At 48.5% G+C, this 22,281-nt stretch overlaps 1 protein-coding gene across 1 annotated transcript in view; it reads right to left on the bottom strand.

Moving 5' to 3' along the window:
• Positions 1-494: 494 nt before the first annotated feature.
• Positions 495-22,281, bottom strand: part of LOC141917553 (BDNF/NT-3 growth factors receptor-like) — a 243,026-nt gene continuing 221,239 nt past the window's right edge. Inside the window, exons 17-18 of the mRNA XM_074810810.1 lie at positions 1,768-1,926; positions 495-913 (exon numbers count right to left, since the gene is read on the bottom strand). Coding sequence (XP_074666911.1) covers positions 728-913; positions 1,768-1,926 — 345 coding nt within the window. The 3' untranslated portion in view covers positions 495-727. The remainder of the gene's footprint in view (positions 914-1,767; positions 1,927-22,281) is intronic.

Here is a 22,281-nt window from a genome sequence, read left to right as displayed (position 1 = left end):
TGGCAATGAAAAATGCTGGCCATGCACCTCCTCGAATAATCCCTTTACTCCTCAGAAAGACTGTCCAAGGAAAGTTCTAAACCACCTCTTGCCTTCCATCAAATTGTTTCAGTGTTTTTTTAGTGGGGTTGAATGCCATCTGATCCCATAGTTCCTTCAGACAGTGGATCACATAAGTGCTGTTTTCATTTCATCTAGCTTTGTCTCTGCAAGAAATATGCTTTGTGTAGAGAACATTAGTTTTTTTCCACCCACATGCTGAAGCAAAAAAACTGAGGTGAATACAAAGACACTCCTGGTATCTGTATATCAGAAATCACAAAGTTTGAGTCAAATATGTTTTTCCCTTTTTTCATCCACATCAAATGCATGAATACAACAAGACTTTGTTAGTTTTGGTGGGCTAACTGGAGAGTCTACTGATATAACAGATCAAGTTTTTAAGGCCTTTGTTTATGCAGAGTTACAATAATGCAGAAGCCAAATTGATTAGAGAGAGGAAAAATGGTAGAAACTGAAAGAGAGAGAGAGTGAAGATATGTTTCAGTAATGTCTAAAAAGTCAATACTGTGTCTATAGATGGAGAACTGCACATTGCTTGCCCTTTGAAAGCTTCTCCATATCTTTGTCTTTAATACTGTCAAAGTTAAGAACACATTTTAATGGAGTTCAGTGGCAGTTAAACACATTCATTCACACAGACCATAAGAAGAAATGCTAGGATGTTTTAGCCTAAAATATCCAGGTAAACTGGAGATGCCTTAGCCACGTTCTGGAGGAGGGAATGGATTTCTTTGATGTTGAGCCTCATGTGAGGCTCCCTTTGCCAACAGCCCAGCATCAACTCATATACTTCCTTGGGACACGTGCGAGGTCGCTGCAGCACTCGGCCCTGAGTGATGCACTCAATCACCTACAAGAAATCACAAGGAAAGGATCAGTGTATCCATGCCAATTACATAGGCCTCACCCATGGAAGAGCTAGCTGCTAATAGCCACAGCAGCCTCACTGGTGACAGTCACCTGGCCACCTCTGCAGAAGAGCTGCATTTCTAGGTAGATGTACGGGCAGTGGGATATGATCTGGAAAAATCACCATAATGTAGGATGTCAAGGAGCAATGTCTTGACTGATGTGATGTTATGTTAACCCGTGTTTCCCCTTCCATTCATGAGGGAACGGTGGTAGAGAAGCAATACCATATCTCCCCTACCTGTCTATCAGTCTCACCTCATCTCAGTAGTAAGCTGTTTTAATCGTCTCACATAGAGTATCTCTCTCTCCCTCCTTATACTTTATGAGTACCACCATGGCTAATCTCTGGAAAGGGATTACTTTTGATTTCCCAGGTATGAAGAGATCTCCAGATTCCTTCAATCTATTCAAGAATGTTTTAGAACAACTACTTCATGACAATGACATTTCCCGATATGTAACTGAAATCACCCAATGCCAGTTTGGGAGACAGGCAAGCTCCTTTTTATTGGCTCATGGTCTTTCTCAACACCCAGAGCAGACTATCCTATACAAAGGAAAAAGCTACATCTCAACTTGGTATAGTCCTACTTGGATAACTTCCATCCACCTTGGGGAGAAAAGGGTGAAAAAGAAGAACTTCAACCACAAAGTTTGTGACAATACCATAAATATATGATATCAGGATTATTGCCTTTACTAAATAAATTTGCTATTGTCCTTTCCTCAGAGAAGCCATACCGTCAGTTAAAATGTCACCCTCTATGCAATTTGAAAATATAATACACACACCTCATTGTTTGAGAGCTGATACCATGGCTGTTTGCCATAGGTAAAGATTTCCCATAATATGACCCCTAGGCTCCAGACATCACTTTCTGTGGTGAACTTCCTGTACATGATACTTTCTGGAGGCATCCAACGAATAGGCATCATTGTGTGACCTCCAACCTGAGGAAAAAAAAAAAGAAAGAGTCAGAAATAATTCCTTCAGAATTCCAGGAAGAGTATTGAGATGCTAAACCATGGAAATCCACATTTTCTTTTTTACCATCTGCTGCCATTCACTTTAAAGAGCTCATAAAGACCTAGGAAGCTGTGATCCAGCCTTCTCTTTCCCAAATGGTGATCACTACCATAATAGTTTTCTCAATAGAATCTCCAAAAAAAATGTTTCTGAAGTATAAACTCATCTTCTACATTTATTTTGCACCCCCTACACAAGGATCTGAATCCTCTATAAAATTAAAGATTAACTAAATTTAACAACCCATTATAAATTAGGCTGGTATTACTCTCCATTTAAAGACTGAAAAAATTATAAAAGATTCATGCATTAAATCTGCATATATCAACTGAGATCCATGAAGACACAGTGACTGCATGACACAGAAGGATTGGGACCTATATGGTTTAATCTATTAATTATGAATGAATTAAAGCAATGCTGCTGTCTGTGGACAATTTCCAAAGTTAATCAATGCATCAAACAATTTCCTTCAAAATTAACTACCCAGTTCTACACAGATTTGCAAATTTTCAGTCCTTTGGATATATACAACTGATAATAGAAAACTTGCAAGAAATGGACTCTCTGTCCCAAATCACCACATGCTGAATTCCCCAGGAATCGTCTCCAGAATTAATGCCTTTCTGAAAGTCTCTAACACATATTTTATTTTCCCCAAAATATTATATTTTCTTAAAATTGAGATACTTAAGCTGAATGTAAATAAATAAATAAATAAACTCCTGCTTTTCGTTCTAGTTTCTGAACAACTTACTGTTCCTAATATGTCACATTCTGACCAGATCACATCAATGAATAAATGCACTCAAGTACTTTTAAAATAGTCTAACTAGCTGAGCTAGAATAGAACAGTTCAGTTGGAAGGCACATACAATGATCATCTAGTTCAACTGCCTGACCAATTCAGGGCTGACCAGAAGTTAAAGCATATTAAGGGCACTTGTCCAAATGCCTCTTAAACACTGACAGGCATGGGGCATCAACCACCTCTCTAGGAAGCCTGTTCCAACGTCTGTCCACCCTCCCTGTAAAGAAATGCTTCCTAATGCAAGTCTGAACCTCCCCTGGCACAGCTTTCAACCATTCCCATGCATCCTGTCACTGGATACAAGGGAGAAGAGATCAGCACCTCCCTCTCCACTTCCCCTCCTCAGGAAGCTGCAGAGAGCAATGAGGTTGCCCCTCAGCCTCCTTTTCTCCAAACTAGACAAACCCAGAGTCCTCAGCTGCTCCTCAGAGGACATGCCTTCCTTTCCTTTCACCCGCCTCTGGACGCATTCAAGGACCCTAACATCCTTCTTAAATTGTGGGGCCCGGAACTGCACATGATACCCAAGGTGAGGCCACACCAATGCTGAATACAGCGGGATAATCACCTCTTTTGGCTGGTTCTGCTGTGTTTGATGCACCCCAGAATGCAGTTTGCCCTCTTGGCTGCCAGGGCACACTGCTAACTCACATTGAGCCTGCTGTCAACCAGCACCCCCAGATCCCTTTCTGCAGGGCTGCTCTCCAGACACTCCTCTCCCAATTTATATTTGTGTCTGGTGTTACTCTGTCCCAGGTGCAGAATATGGCATTTGTTCTTGTTAAATTTCATGCCATTAATGACTGACCAATGCTCTGGTCTATCTAGATCCCTCTGCAAGGCCTCTTGTCCCTCCTAGTTTAGTATCATCAGCAAACTTGCTAAGGGTGTATTCAGCTCTCGCATCCAGATCATTGATGTGGAGGTTTGAACTCAGCCGGCACCAGACGTCACATGGCCGGCCGTTCATCTCCCCCTCCCCCCTCTGGTAAGATAGGGGAGGGACAAAAGAAGAGAATTCATGCGTTGAGTAAAAAGAAAGAATTTACTAAATATAACAAGAGAACAACAGTAACAATAGTGAGTCCAAAAAGAAAAACAGGTAAAATGCAACAGTGGCTTACCGAACACGGTAACTGCCCCCCACAGCAACAATGCTGCCCGACGAGCAGACGGCGTGCGCGCGAGAGAGAGAGACCCCGAGAGTGAGCCCGCCCACCTGGGCATGACATCATGTGGTATGAAATACTCCAATGAAAATTAACTCCATCCTGGTCGAAACCAGGACAGTCTCCACCCCTTATTCCATGCCATTGACGTCATGCTCAGGTTTCCAAATACATCTTAAGGAATCACCACCCCTTTTTTTTCCCCGGTTTCACAGATATCATTCCCTCAGTCTATGGGCCATTCTTCCACAATGTTTGCTGAGTTCATTTAGTCCATAACTTCTGGTTCCATCTGTTATGACAGTCTGTAAGGCTGAGGAATGAGGCGGAGTTGGCTCAGTCGGTGGAGCAGGAGGCTTTGGATGTGGCACGGGGATGTTGCAAGGCACCAATTGCCATAACAGGGTTATTTGACAGTCCAGTTCATTGGCTATTCTCACCTAAAATCAAATCTCCCTGAGGCACACATCGGACCTCTCCATCCTTCTGCATCACCCACCAAGTGCACCCAGGTCCTTGGGTAAAAGTAATCCCACGCATGGGTTTACTTTTACCCAATGCAGGAGTAACCCAGATGGCCTTCCCCAACATATTCCTAATGCGCACTGCGGGGGCTTTATCCCCATCCACGGTATGTAGGGGGTTTGATTGAGCAGGGCCAGCTTGCTTGGCAGATCCTCTGGTATTGACTAACCAGGTGGCTTTTGCTAAATGCACGTCCCAGTGTTTGAAAGTTCCACCCCTGTCGCAATTCCATTGTCTTTTTCAATGTGGTGAGTCTCACCTGTTGAGACTGTTGCAATATAAGGGGGTCAAATGGCTTGTAGTTGAGGATTACTAAATGGCCCTTCACTAAGCAAAGCATCCTCTCCAAGGCCTAGCCTCGGGTCATCTTGTGGCAGTCGTAAATTATTCCGCGTGGCTGCGCGTGCCATCTGCCTCTTGTAATTGCACCGGCTGAAACAGCACTTGTGCGAGATGTGTAATGTCATATGGACACAGCAGATCTGTGCTGATTATTCGAATAAGTTGCATCACCTCAGGAGAATTGATTCCAAATTCCTGTGCTTTATTCTGCAAATCCTGCACCACTTTCCAGCTGATTGGATTGTGCTCATCGTGCTGGTTTGTGCCTGCAACAGCTTTGTAAACAGGGAATGCACCAGGAGCCTCTGCTGCTATATCTACAGGCTTTGGACATGCCGGGGTTGGAGAGTATGGGCTGAGGCATTCAACCAGATCCCAGTTGCCAGCTTCGGCAGCATACTTCCTAACTCCCTCCCAAAATCGATCAGGGGATGTTGGGACTACAGTTATTGTGGATGGAGGGAGAGTCCATGGCTGGGCTTTTTTCACTATGGGTTTATCTGTAATATGCAGAGTTCGCATAGCGGCAGTTAAAGCTTCTTCTCCCTCACTTTCATTTTCGCTCTCACTCTCCGGCTCTGTGTTATTCGCCGTATTTTCCTCCTCGGGGGGGGCCGATGGGGTCACCCCTTCTGCTGCTGCGCCGCTAGGGGCCGCCGCTGCACCGCTAGGTGGGGGGGGCTCCTCATCGCCCCGCAAAATATTTAATGGCGGAGGAGGAGGAGGAGGGCGAGGGCGTGATCTGCTTTTGCCCGTGAGGGGTTTCCTGCCTGCTATCGCCAACGCTGAGGCATCGGCTTCATTTGCCCCTTGGCCACAATCTCTCCCCTTCCTAACATTTTCTGGTTTCTCATCTTTCTTTTGCTCATCATTCGCCTCACATTCTGCTTTCCATTCCTTCAGGGTCTCCCTTAATAGACGCCATGTGGCTGCCAACTCACACGCCTCTTTCTGTCCTTTAGAGACCTCATCCCATAGTTTCAATCCTACTGCTTGCCGTGCACTCACACTGAATGCAGTTACTGTTGTGGCTTCAAAGCCTTGCATCTTGCTCCATATCAAAATCTTTTTCAGGCTTTGTTCTGTGGTTTTAACCCCTTTTCTTTTTAATAGGGCTTTCCAGGTAGACAAAATTGTCTCCTCTTCTTTTGTTAATTGCTGCCCCATAATTACAGTCCCGTTCCCGGTGGCTCACCTTTTTAGGTGTCGAAGTTCAGGTCCGGACCAAGCAGATTCCCTCTGCTCTCAGCTTCACCGGGCTCCATCTCCGCAGCTCTTCCCGCCGCCGCTACACTTCTCCGCAGCTCTCCCCGCCGCAGAATACGTTGCCTTTAAATGATCACTTCGCCCGATCACGTCGGGGTCACCATTTGTTGCAGTAGAGACGGACACGACAAACATCAGATTGTGTAAAATGACCAAAATGGCTACAAAAGCACCTTTATTGTTTTAACAAGCCTTTTTATAACCTTCTTCAAAGTAGGTGTTCATACAGGATTGGTTTACTTTAGTAACTAACAGTTCATGATTGGGTGATAGTTTCTCGCCTGAATCGTCAGGACAGTTCTTCTTATCTTAGTTCTCTAATCTTGTTTCCATGGCACTTCTTGAGACTTTCCGGCCTCTCATGGATACACTGGAATCTTGTCAAGGTTAAATTCTTCTTCAGTTAGACTAGAGGCAGACACACTGCCTCCCCCTGACACACCCCCCATTGCTCTCAATGTAGTTTTTAGCAACCCATTGTATTGCTCAATTTTCCCAGAGGCTGGTGCATGGTAGGAAATGTGATATATCCACTCAATACCGTGTTCTTTGGCCCAGGCGTCTATGAGATTGTTTCGGAAATGTGTCCCATTATCTGACTCAATTCTTTCTGGTGTGCCGTGCCATGCCACCATAAGACTTTCTTCTCAAGGCCTAAAATGGTGTTCCGGGCAGTGGCATGGGACACGGCATGAGTTTCCAACCAACCCGTGGCTGCTTCCACCATTGTAAGCACATAGTGTTTGCCATGCCGAGTTTGTGGGAGCGTGATATAATCAATCTGCCAGGCCTCCCCATATTTATATTTTGACCATCATCCTCCATACCAAATGGGCTTTAACCACTTGGCTTGCTTGATCGTAGCACATGTCTCACATTCATGGATTACCTGTGCAAGAACATCCATGGTTAAGTCCACCCCTGGGTCACAAAGCCCATCTATATGTTGCATCTCTTCCCTGATGGCCTGAGGAGTCATGGGTCCAGCGAGCCATAAATTGTTCACCCTTATGTTGCCAGTCCAGATCTACTTGAGACAACTTAATCTTGGCAGCTTGATCCGCCTGTTGGTTGTTCTGATGTTCTTCAGTGGCCCGGCTCTTAGGTATGTGAGCGTCTACATGGTGTACTTTCACAACCAGATTCTCTACCCAAGAAGCAACATCTTGCCATAATTCAGCAGCCCAGATGGGGTTTGCCTCTGTGCTGCCAGTTGTTCCGTTCCCACTGCTGTAACCACCCCCACAGCGCATTTGCCACCATCCATGAGTCAGTGTAGAGGTAGAACACTGGCCACTTTTCTCGCTCAGCGATATCCAAGGCCAACTGGATGGCTTTCACCTCTGCAAACTGACTCAATTCACCTTCTCCTTCAGCAGCTACAGTAACCCGTCGTGTGGGGCTCCACAGAGCTGCTTTCCACCTTAAATGTTTTCCCACAATGCGACAGGACCCGTCGGTAAACAGGGCATATCGCTTCTCATTATCCAGTAGCTCAGTATATGGTAGGGCCTCTTCAGCACGTGCTACCTCTTCCTCTGGCGCCATTCCAAAATCTTTCCTTCTGGCCAATTTGTAATCACTTTCAGTATTCCCGGATGTCTGGGGCTCCCTCTTCGAGCCCGCTGTGTGATTAATGCAACCCATTTACTCCACGTGGCATCAGTTGCATGGTGTGTAGAGGGGACACTCCCTTTGAACATCCAGCCCAGCACGGGCAATCAGGGAGCCAGGAGGAGCTGTGCTTCAGTCCCGATCACCTCTGAAGCAGCTCGAACCCCTTCATATGCTGCCAGTATCTCCTTTTCGGTTGGAGTATAGCGGTCTTCTGATCCTCTGTATCCCCGACTCCAAAACCCCAGGAGTCAACCCAGAGTTTCCCCTGGTGCTCTGTGCCAGAGACTCCAGGTAGGGCCATTCTTCCTGGCTGCAGTGTAGGGCACATTTTTAACATCTTGCCCTGTCTGAACTGGCCCGAGGGCTACTGCATGAAGTATTTCCTGCTTAATTTGCTCAAAAGCCTGTCGCTGCTCCAGGCCCCATACAAAATCATTCTTTTTCTGGGTCACTTGATAGAGAGGGCTGACCATCTGACTGTAATTTGGAATGTGCAGTCTCCAGAAACCCACAACACCCAAGAAAGCTTGTGTTTCCTTTCTGTTAGTTGGTGGGGACATAGCTGTTATTTTATTAATCACCTCCATTTGAATCTGACGACATCCATCTTGCCATTTTACTCCTAAAAACTGGATCTCTTGTGCAGGTCCCTTGACTTTACTATGCTTTATGGCCAACCCGGCTCTCAGAAAGATTTGGATTATTTTCTCCCCTTTCTCAAAAACTTCTTCTGCTGTATTACCCTATATAATTATTTCATCAATATACTGTAAATGTTCTGGGGCTTCACCTTGTTCCAGTGCAGTCTGGATCAGTCCATGGCAAATGGTGGGGCTGTGTTTCCACCCCTGGGGCAGTCGATTCCAGGTGTATTGGACACCCCTCCAGGTAAAAGCAAACTGTGGCCTGCACTCTGCTGCCAGAGGGATGGAGAAAAATGCGCTGGCAACATCAATCGTGGCATACCACTTGACTGCCTTCAACTCTAGTTCATATTGCAGTTCCAACATGTCTGGCACGGCAGCACTCAGCAGTGGCATGACCTCATTCAGGCCACGATAGTCCACTGTCAATCTCCACTCTCCATTAGACTTTCACACTGGCCATATGGGGCTGTTAAAAGGGGAGCGCATCTTGCTGATGACTCCTTGGCTCTCTAGATGATGAATCAGTTCATGGATAGGGATTACAGCATCTCGATTGGTGCGATATTGCCGTCGGTGCACGGTTGTAGTGGCAGTTGGCACCTGTTGTTCTTCAACCCTCAGCAATCCCACAACAGAAGGATCCTCTGAGAGACCAGGCAACACAGACACCTGTTTAATTCCTTCTGTTTCCAAGGCAGCTATACCAAAAGCCCACCAATACCCTTTTGGGTCCTTAAAATACCCTCTCCTGAGGTAATCTATGCCAAAAATACATGGAGCGTCTGGGCCAGTCACAATGGGGTGTTTTTCCCACTCTTTTCCACTTAGGCTCACCTCGGCCTCCAATACAGTCAGCTGTTGAGATCCCCCTGTCACTCCTGAAATACAAACGGCTTCTGCTCCTTTAAAATTTGATGGCATTAGGGTGCATTCCGCACCAGTGTCCACTGGAGCCTTATACTGCTGGGGGTCAGATGTGCCAGGCCATCGAATCCACACAGTCCAGTAATCTCGGTTGTCCCTGTCCTCCGCCTGGCTGGAGGCAGGGCCCCTATAATGTTGATCATAATACTTGCTAACGACAAATGGGTTAGTGTGGTGTGCACGGGTTTCAGCCTCATCTTGATTACTGGAAACCGGAGCAGCATTTCTCCTGAAAGGACGACTTTCTGTACTTGTTCTTCCTTCCAGCTCACATACTCGCTTTTCTAGGAGGTAGGTAGGTAGGTTTTCCATCCCATTTCTTCATGTCTTCTCCATGGTCATGCAGGCAATGACACAGCTTCCCCTGTGGTGTGTAGCTGTTCTCTCAAGTAGAGAAACGATTGCTCCTAATAGCCGAGATTCTGGTCCATGCAGGTGGGGAGTAGGACATGTTCTCCTTAAGTTGCTGGACATCTTGAGATAATTGTTTCACAGCCGCGATGATGGGGGAAGAAACACTTTCTTCATATTGTCGTAGTTGGCAAACCAGTTCATTCACTGTTGGTCCCTCTTCGTCTGTCCAGTCCATTAGTGCTAATGCACTGGCCTATGATGAGGGTGTGCTCCGTACAATAGTCCTCCACATGGGCCGGGTGCATCGGACTTCATCTGGATCTGTGAGTAGCCGTGCATTATCTGGGTCATAGTAAACCACCTCCCGCACAGCTAGCTCCCTCAAGTATTGAATGCCTCTTTCCATAGTGGTCCACTTACTTGGTCAACATGTCAAGTTGTCCTTGAAGGGATACTTCTCCCTCACACTTGACAGAAGTCGCTTCCAGAGACGAAGATTTTGTGTCTCCTTTCCAATGGCTCTGTCAATGCCCCCTTCCCTAGACAGGGATCCCAGCTGCCTCGCCTCCCTGCCCTCTAGTTCCATGCTACTGGCCCCGCTATCCCAGCATTGGAGCAGCCAGGTAACGAGTTGCTCAGCTGGATGGCGGCTGAAATCTTTTCTTATGTCTCGCAACTCACTCAAGGACAAGGATTGGGTGTCTATCACTGGCTCTGCCACCTCCTGTTCTCGTGATGGGCCTGGTTCATCATCACCCTGTACACTGCGAGGGGATTTTCTTGTGTATTTCTTCTTCTGTATGGGAGCAACTGACACTGTCATGGGTTGGTTCTCTGGTTCAGCTGCAGCGCCTGTCCCCGGGCTTGTAGTGGCTGCAGTCTCTGTTGCTTGGTTCCTCTTAAATAGTAGCTTAACCATAAACAAAACCTGAACCACATGCAGGAAAACACTAACTCCTAACATCACAGTAACCATGTTTAGGTCAACATTCCACAGATATTTGAACCCCCCAAATTTCTCAAACACAGCTTTAAATAGCCCCAGGACCGATGACCGCATGCTATCATAGATTAGCATCACATAGTACAACAGAAACAAAACCTTAACCCACCTCTCACTGAAGGTGAGCAACAGCATGGGAAACATGTATTGCAAATGAGGTGATAAGATCTTAAGGAGCCAAGCAATCCACATTTTACCCGTTTGTTGTTATCTCAAACAAAAAGAGAAGCCTCGGTGCCCCACGTTGGGCGCCAAAAACTGTGGAGGTTTAAACTCAGCTGGCAGCCAGACGCCACGTGGCCAGCCGTTCTCCTCCCCCTCCCCCCTCTGGTTAGATAGGGGAGGGACAAAATAAGAGAATTCGTGGGTTGAGTAAAAAGAATTTACTAAATATAACAAGAGAACAACAGTAACAATAGTGAGTTCAAAAAGAAAACGGGTAAAATGCAACAGTGGCTTACCGAGCCCGGCAACCACCTCCCACAGCAACAATGCCGCCCGATGAGCAGACGGACTGCTCCAAATCACCACTTTTTCTCCTGTCTCAAGTAGTATTTCATTAGAAAGACAGAAAAACTAGTCCCTTAAAAACATGCAGCCACATGCAGCCACATACGTGCAGCCAGACAGCAAGTGCCATTAAAAATGAGTAGCGATGAGAGGCTTTTAGTCTTATTAAATATTAAAATGACTCTTAGATCTGCTCATCATATAGCCTCCACAATTAGTTCTTTTCAGCAATTTCTCTCAGTCATTCCTTAAAAATTAATAAAAAAAATAAACAATGAAATGTGTCTCTATTTCCTTTTTTGTCACATCCTATATTAAGAAATTTTATTGAAAAGGAATAAAAAAATCTCTCCAAAACTTCTTTTCCATGGTTCCTTGCTACAGAATCACAGTGTGATGAGTTTTCCATATGTCCTGGTTCAGCTAGGATAGGGTTAAGTTTCCCCAGCAGTGGGGGGAAGCTCTAGCCGGGTTATTCAATACCATGCCGACATCAGGTCCGGGCGCCCAAGCACAGGAAGATCGGTAGACGCCCTTTGTGTACGGTCGCTTCCCTCACTGCTGTATCTGTACGGTGGTATATCTCTTGCTCTGTTGATTGTTATTACTGTTATCGTTATTGTTCGTTTTGTTGCTGTTACACTGTTGTATTAAAACTTTCCTTATCTCAACCCAGGGTTTGTATTTCACTCCCTGCCCCGTCCGATCCAAGGGTGGGGGAGGGGCAGCGGCAACGTGGTCTTGGAACCCGGCAGGGCCTAAACCACCACAGCCTATTTTGGTGCCCAACGTGGGGCACAAGAGGGTTGAGATAAGGACAAAAGGAGAAGGTGTGTTAGAGCAATCTGTTAGGTGTAATTTTTCTGTTCTTATTTGTATTTGTTTGATAAGGAACATTTGCAATGCTGGGCAATTTGCTTGCATGGTGGGGTTGGATTAATCCTTATATCCACTGTGTGCTCCTAGTGATGGCGTTTGTTGGCGGTGGAAAATGTCTCAAGGGTCTTGTTTTGCTGTACTGCCTGCAGACTGCTTATAATGTGCTTGTATCACTGCTTGTGGGGGTGAACTGGTACCTGTTTGCTGCCTGGGCTTTTGTTAGGGGTCTCACCCCCTCTATGGGTGACCCAGGGGAAGAGATCCTCTCAGTTTTTGGGAGTTTCAGCTATCCCTGAAGCACCCAGGCCAGTGTGTTTGTGGCACAATGCTTTCTAAATGTCTGCCAGATCTTGTTTTGGGCCATGTGGGATTTCTCCAACAATAGCACCACCCGGAAACCTACCCCGAGGGCAGATAGTTATAAATGGCAAGGTGTGTGGGAAAAGATGGGCAAGTGCCTGGGTCAGTGGTCACCCCCAACGTTTTGGAATTTCACTCCTGAACAAATGCAGAGTCCTGATAAACTGGTGGAGTATTTGGAAAAGGTGTGCTGCCAATCTGACAAATCCCGGGAGACACAACTCGCTGTGATGTGCTGGGGACTGGCCCATTGTACTGGGTCTGGCTGAGCCAGAATTGGTTTTCCCCTGTAGCAGCCCTCATGGTGCTGTGTTTTATGTTGGGAGCTGGCAGGGTGTTGATAGCACACTGGTGGTGTGGCTACTGCTGAGTAGTGCTTACACAGCACCAAGGTTCTTTCTGACATTTCCCCCCCACAGTGGGACGGGGTGGGCAAGATCTTGGGAGGGGACACAACCAGGACAGCTGACCCGAACTGACCAAAGGGATATTCCAGACCATATGACGTCTGCTCAGTATAAAGCTGGGAGAAAGGAGGTAGGGGGTGGGGTCACCCTTGGTCCTCCGAGGCAACCACTACACGTGTTGGAGCCCTGCTTCCTGAGAAGGCCCGACATCGCCTGTTCATGGGAAGTAGAGAATAAATCTGTTTTCTTTTTTTTGCTTCCACGCACGGACCTTTGCTTCGCTTTGCTTATATTAAAACTGCTTTTGTTTTACCCACAAGGGTTGGGTTTTTTTCCCATCTTATTTTCGTTCCCCTCTTTGCCCTGTTGAGAAAAAAGGGAAGGGGGGGAAGTGATAGAGCGACTTGGTGGGTACCTGGCATTTAGCCAAGGTCAAACCACCACACCCATGCTTACTGTGTCATCCTTAACGCTACTCACTGCCCTCAAGGGGGAGAAAGGGCTGCAGGATCTGAAAGTGAACTTACTGGTACAGCAACTGGGCCAGGGGGACAGGCAGTGCCAGTACCAGTCGCCTCCACCAGCACAGCAGCTGGGCCAGAGGGACAAGCAGTGCCAGTACCAGTCCCCCCGATATGGAAAACCAAATATACCAAAAAATCCCCTCGCAGTGTACAGGGTGATGATGAACCAGGCCCATCACGAGAGCAGGAGGAGGAGCCGGAGGTAACCATCCGATCTCTATCCCTGAGTGAGTTGCGAGATATGCGGAAGGATTTCAGCTGCCTTCCAGGCGAGCAAATTTGCACCTGGCTGCTCCGATGCTGGGATAGTGGAGCTGCTGGTTTGGAATTGGAGGGGAGAGAGGCCAAGCAGCTGGGACCTTTAGCCAAGCAGGCTGGTATTGACAAGGCAATAGGGAAACAGGCTCAAACCCTCAGCCTTTGGAGGTGACTCCTGCTCAGTGTGAGGGAGAGGTACCCCTACAAGGATGATGTCCTATGTCGGTTAGGCAAGTGGACCAACATGGAGAAAGGCATTCAGAACCTCAGGGAAATGGCTGTGTTTGACATGGTTTATGGTGATCTGAATGATGAGCAGTCACCCATGGATCCAGATCAGGCCCCTTGCACACAGCTGATGTGGCGGAAGTTCCTGCAAAGTGGACCAGAGGCACATTCCAAAGCATTAGTAGTAGCGTCCTGGTGGCGAGACACCCAGACTCAAACAGTGGACGAAGTGATTGGCCAGCTCCGGCAATATGAGGGAAATCTCCCTTCCTCCCAACATGCCTGGGTTTCAGCTGTAAGGAAACTGTCTCAGAGGCTCCAGAAAGTGGAAGAGGACATGTCCTATATTCCACCTGCACGGGCCAATGACTCAGCCATTAGAAGCACCCAAGAGAAGGGCAGTGGAAGGTACACACCACGGGGCACCCTGTGGTTCTTCCTCCGCGACCATGGGGAAAACATGAGAAGGTGGCATGGACAGCCCACTCCCGCCCTAGCTGCACGAGTACAGCAACTGAAAGGGAAGACCACCATGAAAGGGGAGTCTTCCAAGAGAGATGCAGCTCCAGTGTCCAGTCGGAAATCCCCCAGACAGAATAGAATGGCCAACGTTATGCTTGACCCTCTTGAGGGGACCTGTGAGTCATTCTCGCAGGAGTCATTCTTACAACAAGTGAGTGATGGTGAGCAGGATTAGAGGGGCCCTGCCTCCAGCCAGGTGGAGGAAAGGGATAATTGGATTTACTGGAAGGTGTGGATCCGATGGCCTGGCACATCAGAACCACAAGAATATAAGGCCTTGGTAAACACTGGTGCACAGTGCACCCTGATGCCATCAAGCTACAGTGGGGTTGAACCCATCTGTATCTCCAGAGTGACAGGGGGATCCCAACAGCTGACCCTATTGGAAGCTGAAGTAAGCTTAACTGGGAAGGACTGGCATAAGCACCCCATTGTGACTGGCCCAGATGCCCCGTGCATCCTAGGTATAGATTACCTTAGCAGAGGGTACTTTAAAGACCCAAAAGGGTACCGGTGGGCCTTTGGTATAGCTGCCCTGGAGGAGGTTGAACAATTGTCCACCTCACCCGGCCTCTCAGAGGATCCCTCGGTGGTGGGGTTGCTTAAGGTTGAAGAGCAGCGAGTGCCAATTGCTACCAAGACGGTGCACCGGCGGCAGTACCGTACTAACCGAGATTCCCTGGTCCCCATCCATCAGCTGATCCGTCGACTAGAAAGCCAGAAGGTGATCAGCAAGACTCACTCACCTTTCAACAGCCCTATATGGCCAGTGAGAAAACCTAATGGCGAATGGAGACTAACCGTGGACTACCGTGGCCTGAATGAAGTTACGCCAGCGATGAGTGCTGCAGTGCCGGACATGCTAGAGCTCCAGTATGAGCTGGAGTCGAAGGCAGCCAAGTGGTACGCCACGATTGACATTGCTAACGCGTTCTTCTCCATCCCAATAGCACCAGAGTGCAGGCCGCAGTTTGCATTCACTTGGAGGGGTATCCAGTACACCTGGAATCGATTGCCCCAGGGGTGGAAACACAGCTCCACCATTTGCCATAGACTGGTCCATACTGCACTGGAGAAAGGTGGGGCTCCAGAACACCTGCAGTTCATTGATGATATCATTGTATGGGGGGACACAGCTGAGGAAGTCTTTGAGAAAGGAAAGAAGGTAATTGAAATCCTCCTGAAGGCTGGTTTTGCCATCAAGCAACAGAAAGTTAAGGGTCCTGGAAGGGACATTCAGTTCCTAGGAATAAACAGGCAAGATGGGCGTCGCCACATCCCAATGGAGGTGATAAACAAGATAACAGCCATGGCCCCACCAACCACTAAAAAGGAGACTCAGTCTTTCCTGGGCGCTGTGGGGTTCTAGAGGATGCACATCCCAAACTACAGCCTGATTGTGAGCCCTCTCTACCACGTAACCCGCAAGAAGAACGATTTTAAATGGGGCCCAGAGCAACAACAAGCCTTTGAACAAATTAAGCAGGAGATTAGCCAGGCAGTGGCCCTCGGGCCAGCCCGGACAGGGCAGGAGGTTAAGAACATGCTCTACACCGCAGCCGGGGAGAATGGCCCTTCCTGGAGCCTTTGGCAGAGAGCAGATGGGGAATCCCGAGGCCGACCTCTAGGCTTTTGGAGCCGGGGATACAAAGGCTCTGAAGCTAACTATACCCTGACTGAGAAGGAGATACTGGCAGCGTACGGAGGAGTTCGAGCTGCCTCAGAAGTGGTCGGCACTGAGACACAGCTCCTCCTGGCACCCCGACTGCCGGTGCTGGGATGGATGTTCAAAGGAAAGGCTCCCTCCACACATCATGCAACAGATGCCACGTGGAGTAAATGGGTTGCGTTGATAACACAATGGGCTCAAATAGGGAACCTCGACCATCCAGGAATATTGGAGGTGATCACAAACTGGCCAGAGAGCAAGGATTCTAGGATGTCACCAGAACAGGAGGTGAAATGTGGTGAGGAGGCCCCACCATATAACGAGCTGCCAGAGGAGGAGAAGCGATATGCCCTGTTCACTGATGGGTCTTGTCACATTGTGGGAAAACATTGATGATGGAAGGCTGCTGTGTGGATTCCCACACAACGAATCACTGAAGCTGCTGAGGGACAAGGTGAATTGAGCCAGTTCGCAGAGGTGAAAGCCACCCAATTGGCTTTGGAGATTGCTGAGCGAGAAAAGTGGCCGAGGCTCTATATCTACACTGACTCGTGGGTGGTGGCAAGTGCCCTGTGGATGTGGTTGCAGCAATGGAAACAGAGCAACTGGCAACGCAAGGGCAAACCCATCTGGGCCGCTGAAGTATGGCAGGATATTGCAGCCCGGGTGGAGAACCTCGTTGTGAAGGTGCGCCATGTGGACGCCCATATGCCCAAGAGTCGAGCCGCTGATTAACATCAACACAACCAGCAGGCGGTCCAGGCTGCTAAGATCGAAGTGGCTCAGGTGGACTTGGACTGGCAGCGTAAAGGTGAACTGTTCATAGCCCGGTGGGCCCATGAGACCTCGGGCCACCAAGGCAGAGATGCAACATACAGGTGGGCTCGAGATCGAGGGGTGGACCTCACCATTGACACCATTGCAGAGATCATCCACGGATGTGAGACGTGTGCTGCAATCAAACAAGCCAAACGGGTGAAGCCCCAGCAGAATGGAGATCAATGGATGAAATATAAATATGGAGAGGCCTGGCAGATCGACTACATCACACTGCCACAGACCCGCTAAGGCAAGCGCCACATGCTCACAATGGTGAAAGCAACCACTGGATGGCTGGAAACTTATCCAGTGTCCCACGCCACTGCCCGGAACACCATCCTGGGCCTTGAAACCCAAGTCCTGTGGCGACACGGCACCCCAGAGAGGATTGAGTCAGACAATGGGACTCACTTCCGAAATAACCTCATAAATGCCTGGGCAGAAGAACACGGCATCGAGTGGGTCTACCACATCCCCTACCACGCACCAGCCTCTGGGAAGATCGAGCGCTACAATGGACTGTTAAAAACTACATTGAGAGCAATGGGGGGTGGAACCTTCAAACACTGGGACACACATCTGACAAAAGCCACTTGGTTAGTCAACACAAGAGGATCTGCCAATCGAGCTGTGGTGCGCATGAGGGACCTGATGGGAAAAATGGTCTGGGTTTGTCCTGCGCCGGGCAAAGGCAAACCCATCCACGGGATTGCTTTTGCTCAAGGACCTGGGTGCACCTGGTGGGTGATGGAGAAGGATGGAGAGGTCCGATGCATACCACAGGGGGACTTGATTTTCGGTCAGAACATGCCGTGAATTATATTGTGCTTTTGTTAATTGTTTTTTTGTTATTGTTAATTGTTAAATGGCAGCTGGGCATGACGCACATGGTATAGAATAAAGGGGTGGATTATGTCCTGGTTCAGCTAGGATAGGGTTAAGTTTCCCCAGCAGTGGGGAGGGAGCTCTAGTCGGGTTATTCAATACCATGCTGACGTCAGGTGCGGGCGCCCAAGCACGGGAAGATCGGTAGACGCCCTTTGTGTGCGGTCGTTTCCCTCACTGCTGTATCTGTACGGCGGTATATCTCTTGCTCTGTTCATTGTTATTACTGTTATTTTTATTGTTATTGTTATTGTTCGTTTTGTTGCTGTTACACTGTTGTATTAAAACTTTCCTTATCTCAACCCCGGGGTTTGTATTTCACTCCCTGCCCCGGTCCGATCCAAGGGTGGGGGAGGGGCAGCGGCAGCGTGGTCTCGGGTCCCGGCAGGGTCTAAACCACCACACCATATCATTCAGAAACATAAGTACTCCTAGAGTGACAGTGATAAATGACCACCAAATGATGGATATTGCAATGAACAGAACTGGAACGTCACAGATCTAATTTTCTCTCTTTGCAGTCAGAACAAGACTAACTCATCACTGCTGACACTTACCCAGTACTAGATTGTCCTGGTTTAAGCCCACAGGACAACTGAGCACACAGCCGCTCACTTCTTCCCCCTCAGGGATGGGGAGGAGAAATAAAACAAAAGGCTCAGGAATCGAGACAAGGACAGGGAGGGATGACTCACCCGTTATGTTCACAAGCAAAAGACAGTCCCGTTAAGGGGAAGAAAAAGAACATCAATTTCGTTTGAACACCACCGCCACTTAATTTACCAATCAAACAGAGTAGGACAGTGAGAAATACAACCACATCTCAAAAACCTTCCCCCCACCCCTCCCTTCTTCCCCGGCTCAGCTTTGCTCCCAGTTTCTCTACCTCCTCCCACTGAGTGGCACAGGGGGGCAGGGGATGGGGGTTGCAGTCATTTTATCACCCATTATCTCTGGCGTGCCTTCATCCTCAAGGGGAGGACTCCTTGCACACTTCCCCTGCTCCAGCGTGGGGTCCCTCTCATGGGAGACAGTCCTCCACAAACTTTCTTGACATGAGTCCTTCCCACTGACTGCAAATCTTCAAACTGCTCCAGTGTGGGTCCCTCCCGCAGGTCACAATCCTTCCAGTGACAAACTACTCCAGCATGGGCTTCCCTCAGAGTCCTGGCCTTCTCTGGGCACAGCCACCTGCTCCTGCATGGGGTCCTCCACAGGCTGCAGGTGGGCATCTGCTCCACTGGTGACCTCCATGGGTGCAGGGAACAGCCTGCCCTCTCACCATGGGCTGCAGGAGAATCTCTGCTCCGGCACAACTCCCTCCTCTTCCTCCTCCTTTCTTCTACTGACCTTGGTGTTTGCATAGGTATTTTCCTCACTACTCCTCCTCCTCCCAGGTTCCCCTTCTTAAATATGTTATCACAGAGGCACAGCCACCATTGCTAATTGGCTCTGCCTTGGACAGAGGCAGGTCCGATTTGGAGTCAGGGGAGCTTCTAGCAGCTTCTCATGGAAGCCACCTCTGTAGTCCCTCCCCCAATACCAAAAACCCCGCCAGACACAAACCCAACACATAGATTTACAGATAAGTACAAACCATGGGTCTTTTTGGTGTTCTTCACAGAGCTGTACAACCCCACACTGCCTTGGCTGGACTGTGTCCATTTCTGTTCTTGAATGTGGCAATTGAGGCACGGACTCTCCATGAAGTGCAAAAGGAAAGACCCTTTATTATTACAACAGTACATATTTATGCTATGGTTAAAGCTCTTACTTCATAATTAGCAAATCAGCAATTAGACAGCTATCAGCCTTTTCTGCTACCAGCATAACACCACTCTAACACGCACTGTGCAGACCAAACTTCTCGTTCATGCAGCGGTAACTTCTCACAGTTCAGTACTTTTCCACAGTTCAGTGTTGCAGCTGTCTGTTGTTTTTCCCTGCCACATCGGCACAACTTGGCAGTTTCTTATCTTACTCCCAAGGCCTGTTTCTCATCAAAGCCTTTCTGCTTCTCAGGGGCTGTGCAGGGCTGACAGGCCGATGTCGACTTGTGTGGTGGTTTAGCCCCTGCCGGGGTCTGAGACCACGCGGCCGCTACCCCTCCCCCACAAAGGGAGTGAAATACAAAGCCCCAAGACTGAAATAAGGAAAGGTTTAATACAACAATGCAATAGCAACACAACAAACAACAACAATAACAATAACAGTAATAGTGATAGCAATGAACAGGGCAAAATAGCTACCAAATACAGCAGTGAGAAGCACGATGTACAAAACCACGAGTGCACTGCGCTCCCGCGCCAGGAAAAATGTGACCTGCCAGGATGTGACGTCGGCATGGTATCTGAATAACCGGCTAGAGCTCCCCCCCCACTGCTGGGGAAACTTAACCCTATCCTGGTTAAACCAGGACAACTTGCCTCTCTCCCACGCTTGAAGCAGAAGACTTTACTGGGCAGAGTACTGGGCCTGGACTGAGAAGTCCTGATGTCAATCCATCTCTATCGATGGCTACAAGCTCTTCAGGAGGGATAGACAGGGAAGGAGAGGTGGCAGAGTGGCCCTGTATGTAAGAGAATGCTATGATAGCTCGGAAATCAAGTATAGTGATAATGGGGTTGAGAGTGTTTGGATCAGGTTAAGGGCCAACAAAGCAGATCTTGCTGTGGGAGTCTGCTATAGACCTCCCAACCAAAGCAGTGAGGTGGATGAAGCTTTCTATAAACAGCTGGGAGAAATCTCACGGTCACTTGCCGCTGTTCTTGTGGGGGACTTTAACCTCCCGGGTATCTCCTGGGATCACAACACAGCAGAGAGGGAACAATCCAGGAGGTTCCTGGAATGTGTGGAGGATAACTTCATCATACAGCTGGTGAGTGAGCCGACCAGGGAAGGTGCCCTCCTGGACCTGCTTCTTGTGAACAGGGAAGAGCTTGTGGGGGAAGTAAAGGCTGGAAGCTGTCTAGGGTGCAGTGATCAGGAGATGATTGAGTTTTCGATCCTTGGAGAAACAAAGAGAGGGGTTAGTAAAACTGCCACCTTAGACTTCCAGAGGGCTAACTTCGACCTGTTCAAGAGACTGGTTAACAAAATCCCTTGGGAGGCTGCCTTGAAGGAAATGGGAGTCCAGGAAGGCTGGACATACTTCAAGAGCAAAGTCTTAAAGGCACAGGAGCAGGCTGTTCCCATGTGCCGAAAAGCAAGCAGGCGGGGAAGGAGACCGGCCTGGCTAAACAGGGACCTTTGGCTGGATCTCAAGAACAAAAGGAGAATCTATCGCCTTTGGAAGAGGGGCCAGGCCTCTCATGAAGACTATAAAGATGTAGTGAAGCTATGCAGGGAGAACATTAGGAGAGCCAAAGCGCAGCTAGAGCTCAACTTGGCTGCAGCTGTTAAGGATAACAAAAAATCTTTCTATAAATTTGTTAACAGCAAGAGAAGGATTAGAGAAAATCTCCCTCCTTTACTGGATGCAGAGGAAAACATGGTAACTAAGGATGAGGAAAAGGCTGAGGTGCTCAACGCCTACTTTGCCTCAGTCTTTAGCAGTGGAACTGGCTGTTCCCTGGACACCCAGACTCATGAGCTGCTAGATGGGGAGGGGAAGCAGACTGAGGTCAGCACAGTTGAAGAGGAGGTTATCAGAGACCTGCTACACCACTTGGATGCACACAAGTCTGTGGGACCAGATGGGTTACACCCAAGGGTGCTGAGGGAGTTGGCAGATGTGATCGCCAAGCTGCTGTCCATGATTTACCTGAAGTCATGGCTAACTGGGGAGGTCCCATTGGACTGGAGGGTGGCAAATGTGACACCCATCTACAAGAGAGGCAGAAAGGACAATCCAGGAAACTATAGACCTGTCAGTCTGACCTCGGTGCCAGGGAAGGTCATGGAGCAGGTCATCTCGAGTGCCATTAAAAGTCATATAATGGACAACCAGGGGATCAGGCCTAGTCAGCATGGGTTTATGAAAGGCAGGTCCTGTCTGACAAACCTGATCTCCTTCTACGACAGGGCGACCTGCTTATTGGATGAGGGAAAGGCTGTGGATGTTGTCTACTTTGACTTCAGTAAGGCCTTTGACACCGTTTCCCACAGCATTCTCCTGGCAAAACTGGCTGCTCGAGGCTTGGATGGGCACACGCTTTGCTGGGTAAAAAACTGGCTGGATGGCCGGGCCCAAAGAGTTGTGGTGAATGGAGTTAAATCCGGTTGGTGGCCAGTCACAAGTGGTGTCCCCCAGGGTTCGGTTTTGGGGCCACTCCTGTTTAACATCTTTATTGATGATCTAGATGAGGGGATCGAGTGCACCCTCAGTAAGTTTGCAGATGACACCAAGTTGGGTGGGAGTGTTGATCTGCTCGAGGGTAGGGAGGCTCTGAAGAGAGACCTGGACAGGCTGGAGCAATGGGCTAAGGCCAACTGGAAGAGTTTTAATAAGGCCAAATGCCGAGTGCTGCACTTGGGCCACAACAACCCCCAGCAGCGCTACAGGCTTGAGGAGGAGTGGCTGGAGAGCTGCCAGTCAGAGAGGGACCTGGGGGTGTTGAT

The sequence above is a fragment of the Strix aluco genome, chromosome W, assembly GCF_031877795.1.
Source record: "Strix aluco isolate bStrAlu1 chromosome W, bStrAlu1.hap1, whole genome shotgun sequence".
NCBI lineage: Eukaryota > Metazoa > Chordata > Aves > Strigiformes > Strigidae > Strix > Strix aluco.
The sequence above is the reverse complement of the archived record's forward strand: the minus strand, read 5'-3'. Positions and strand labels throughout refer to the sequence as shown.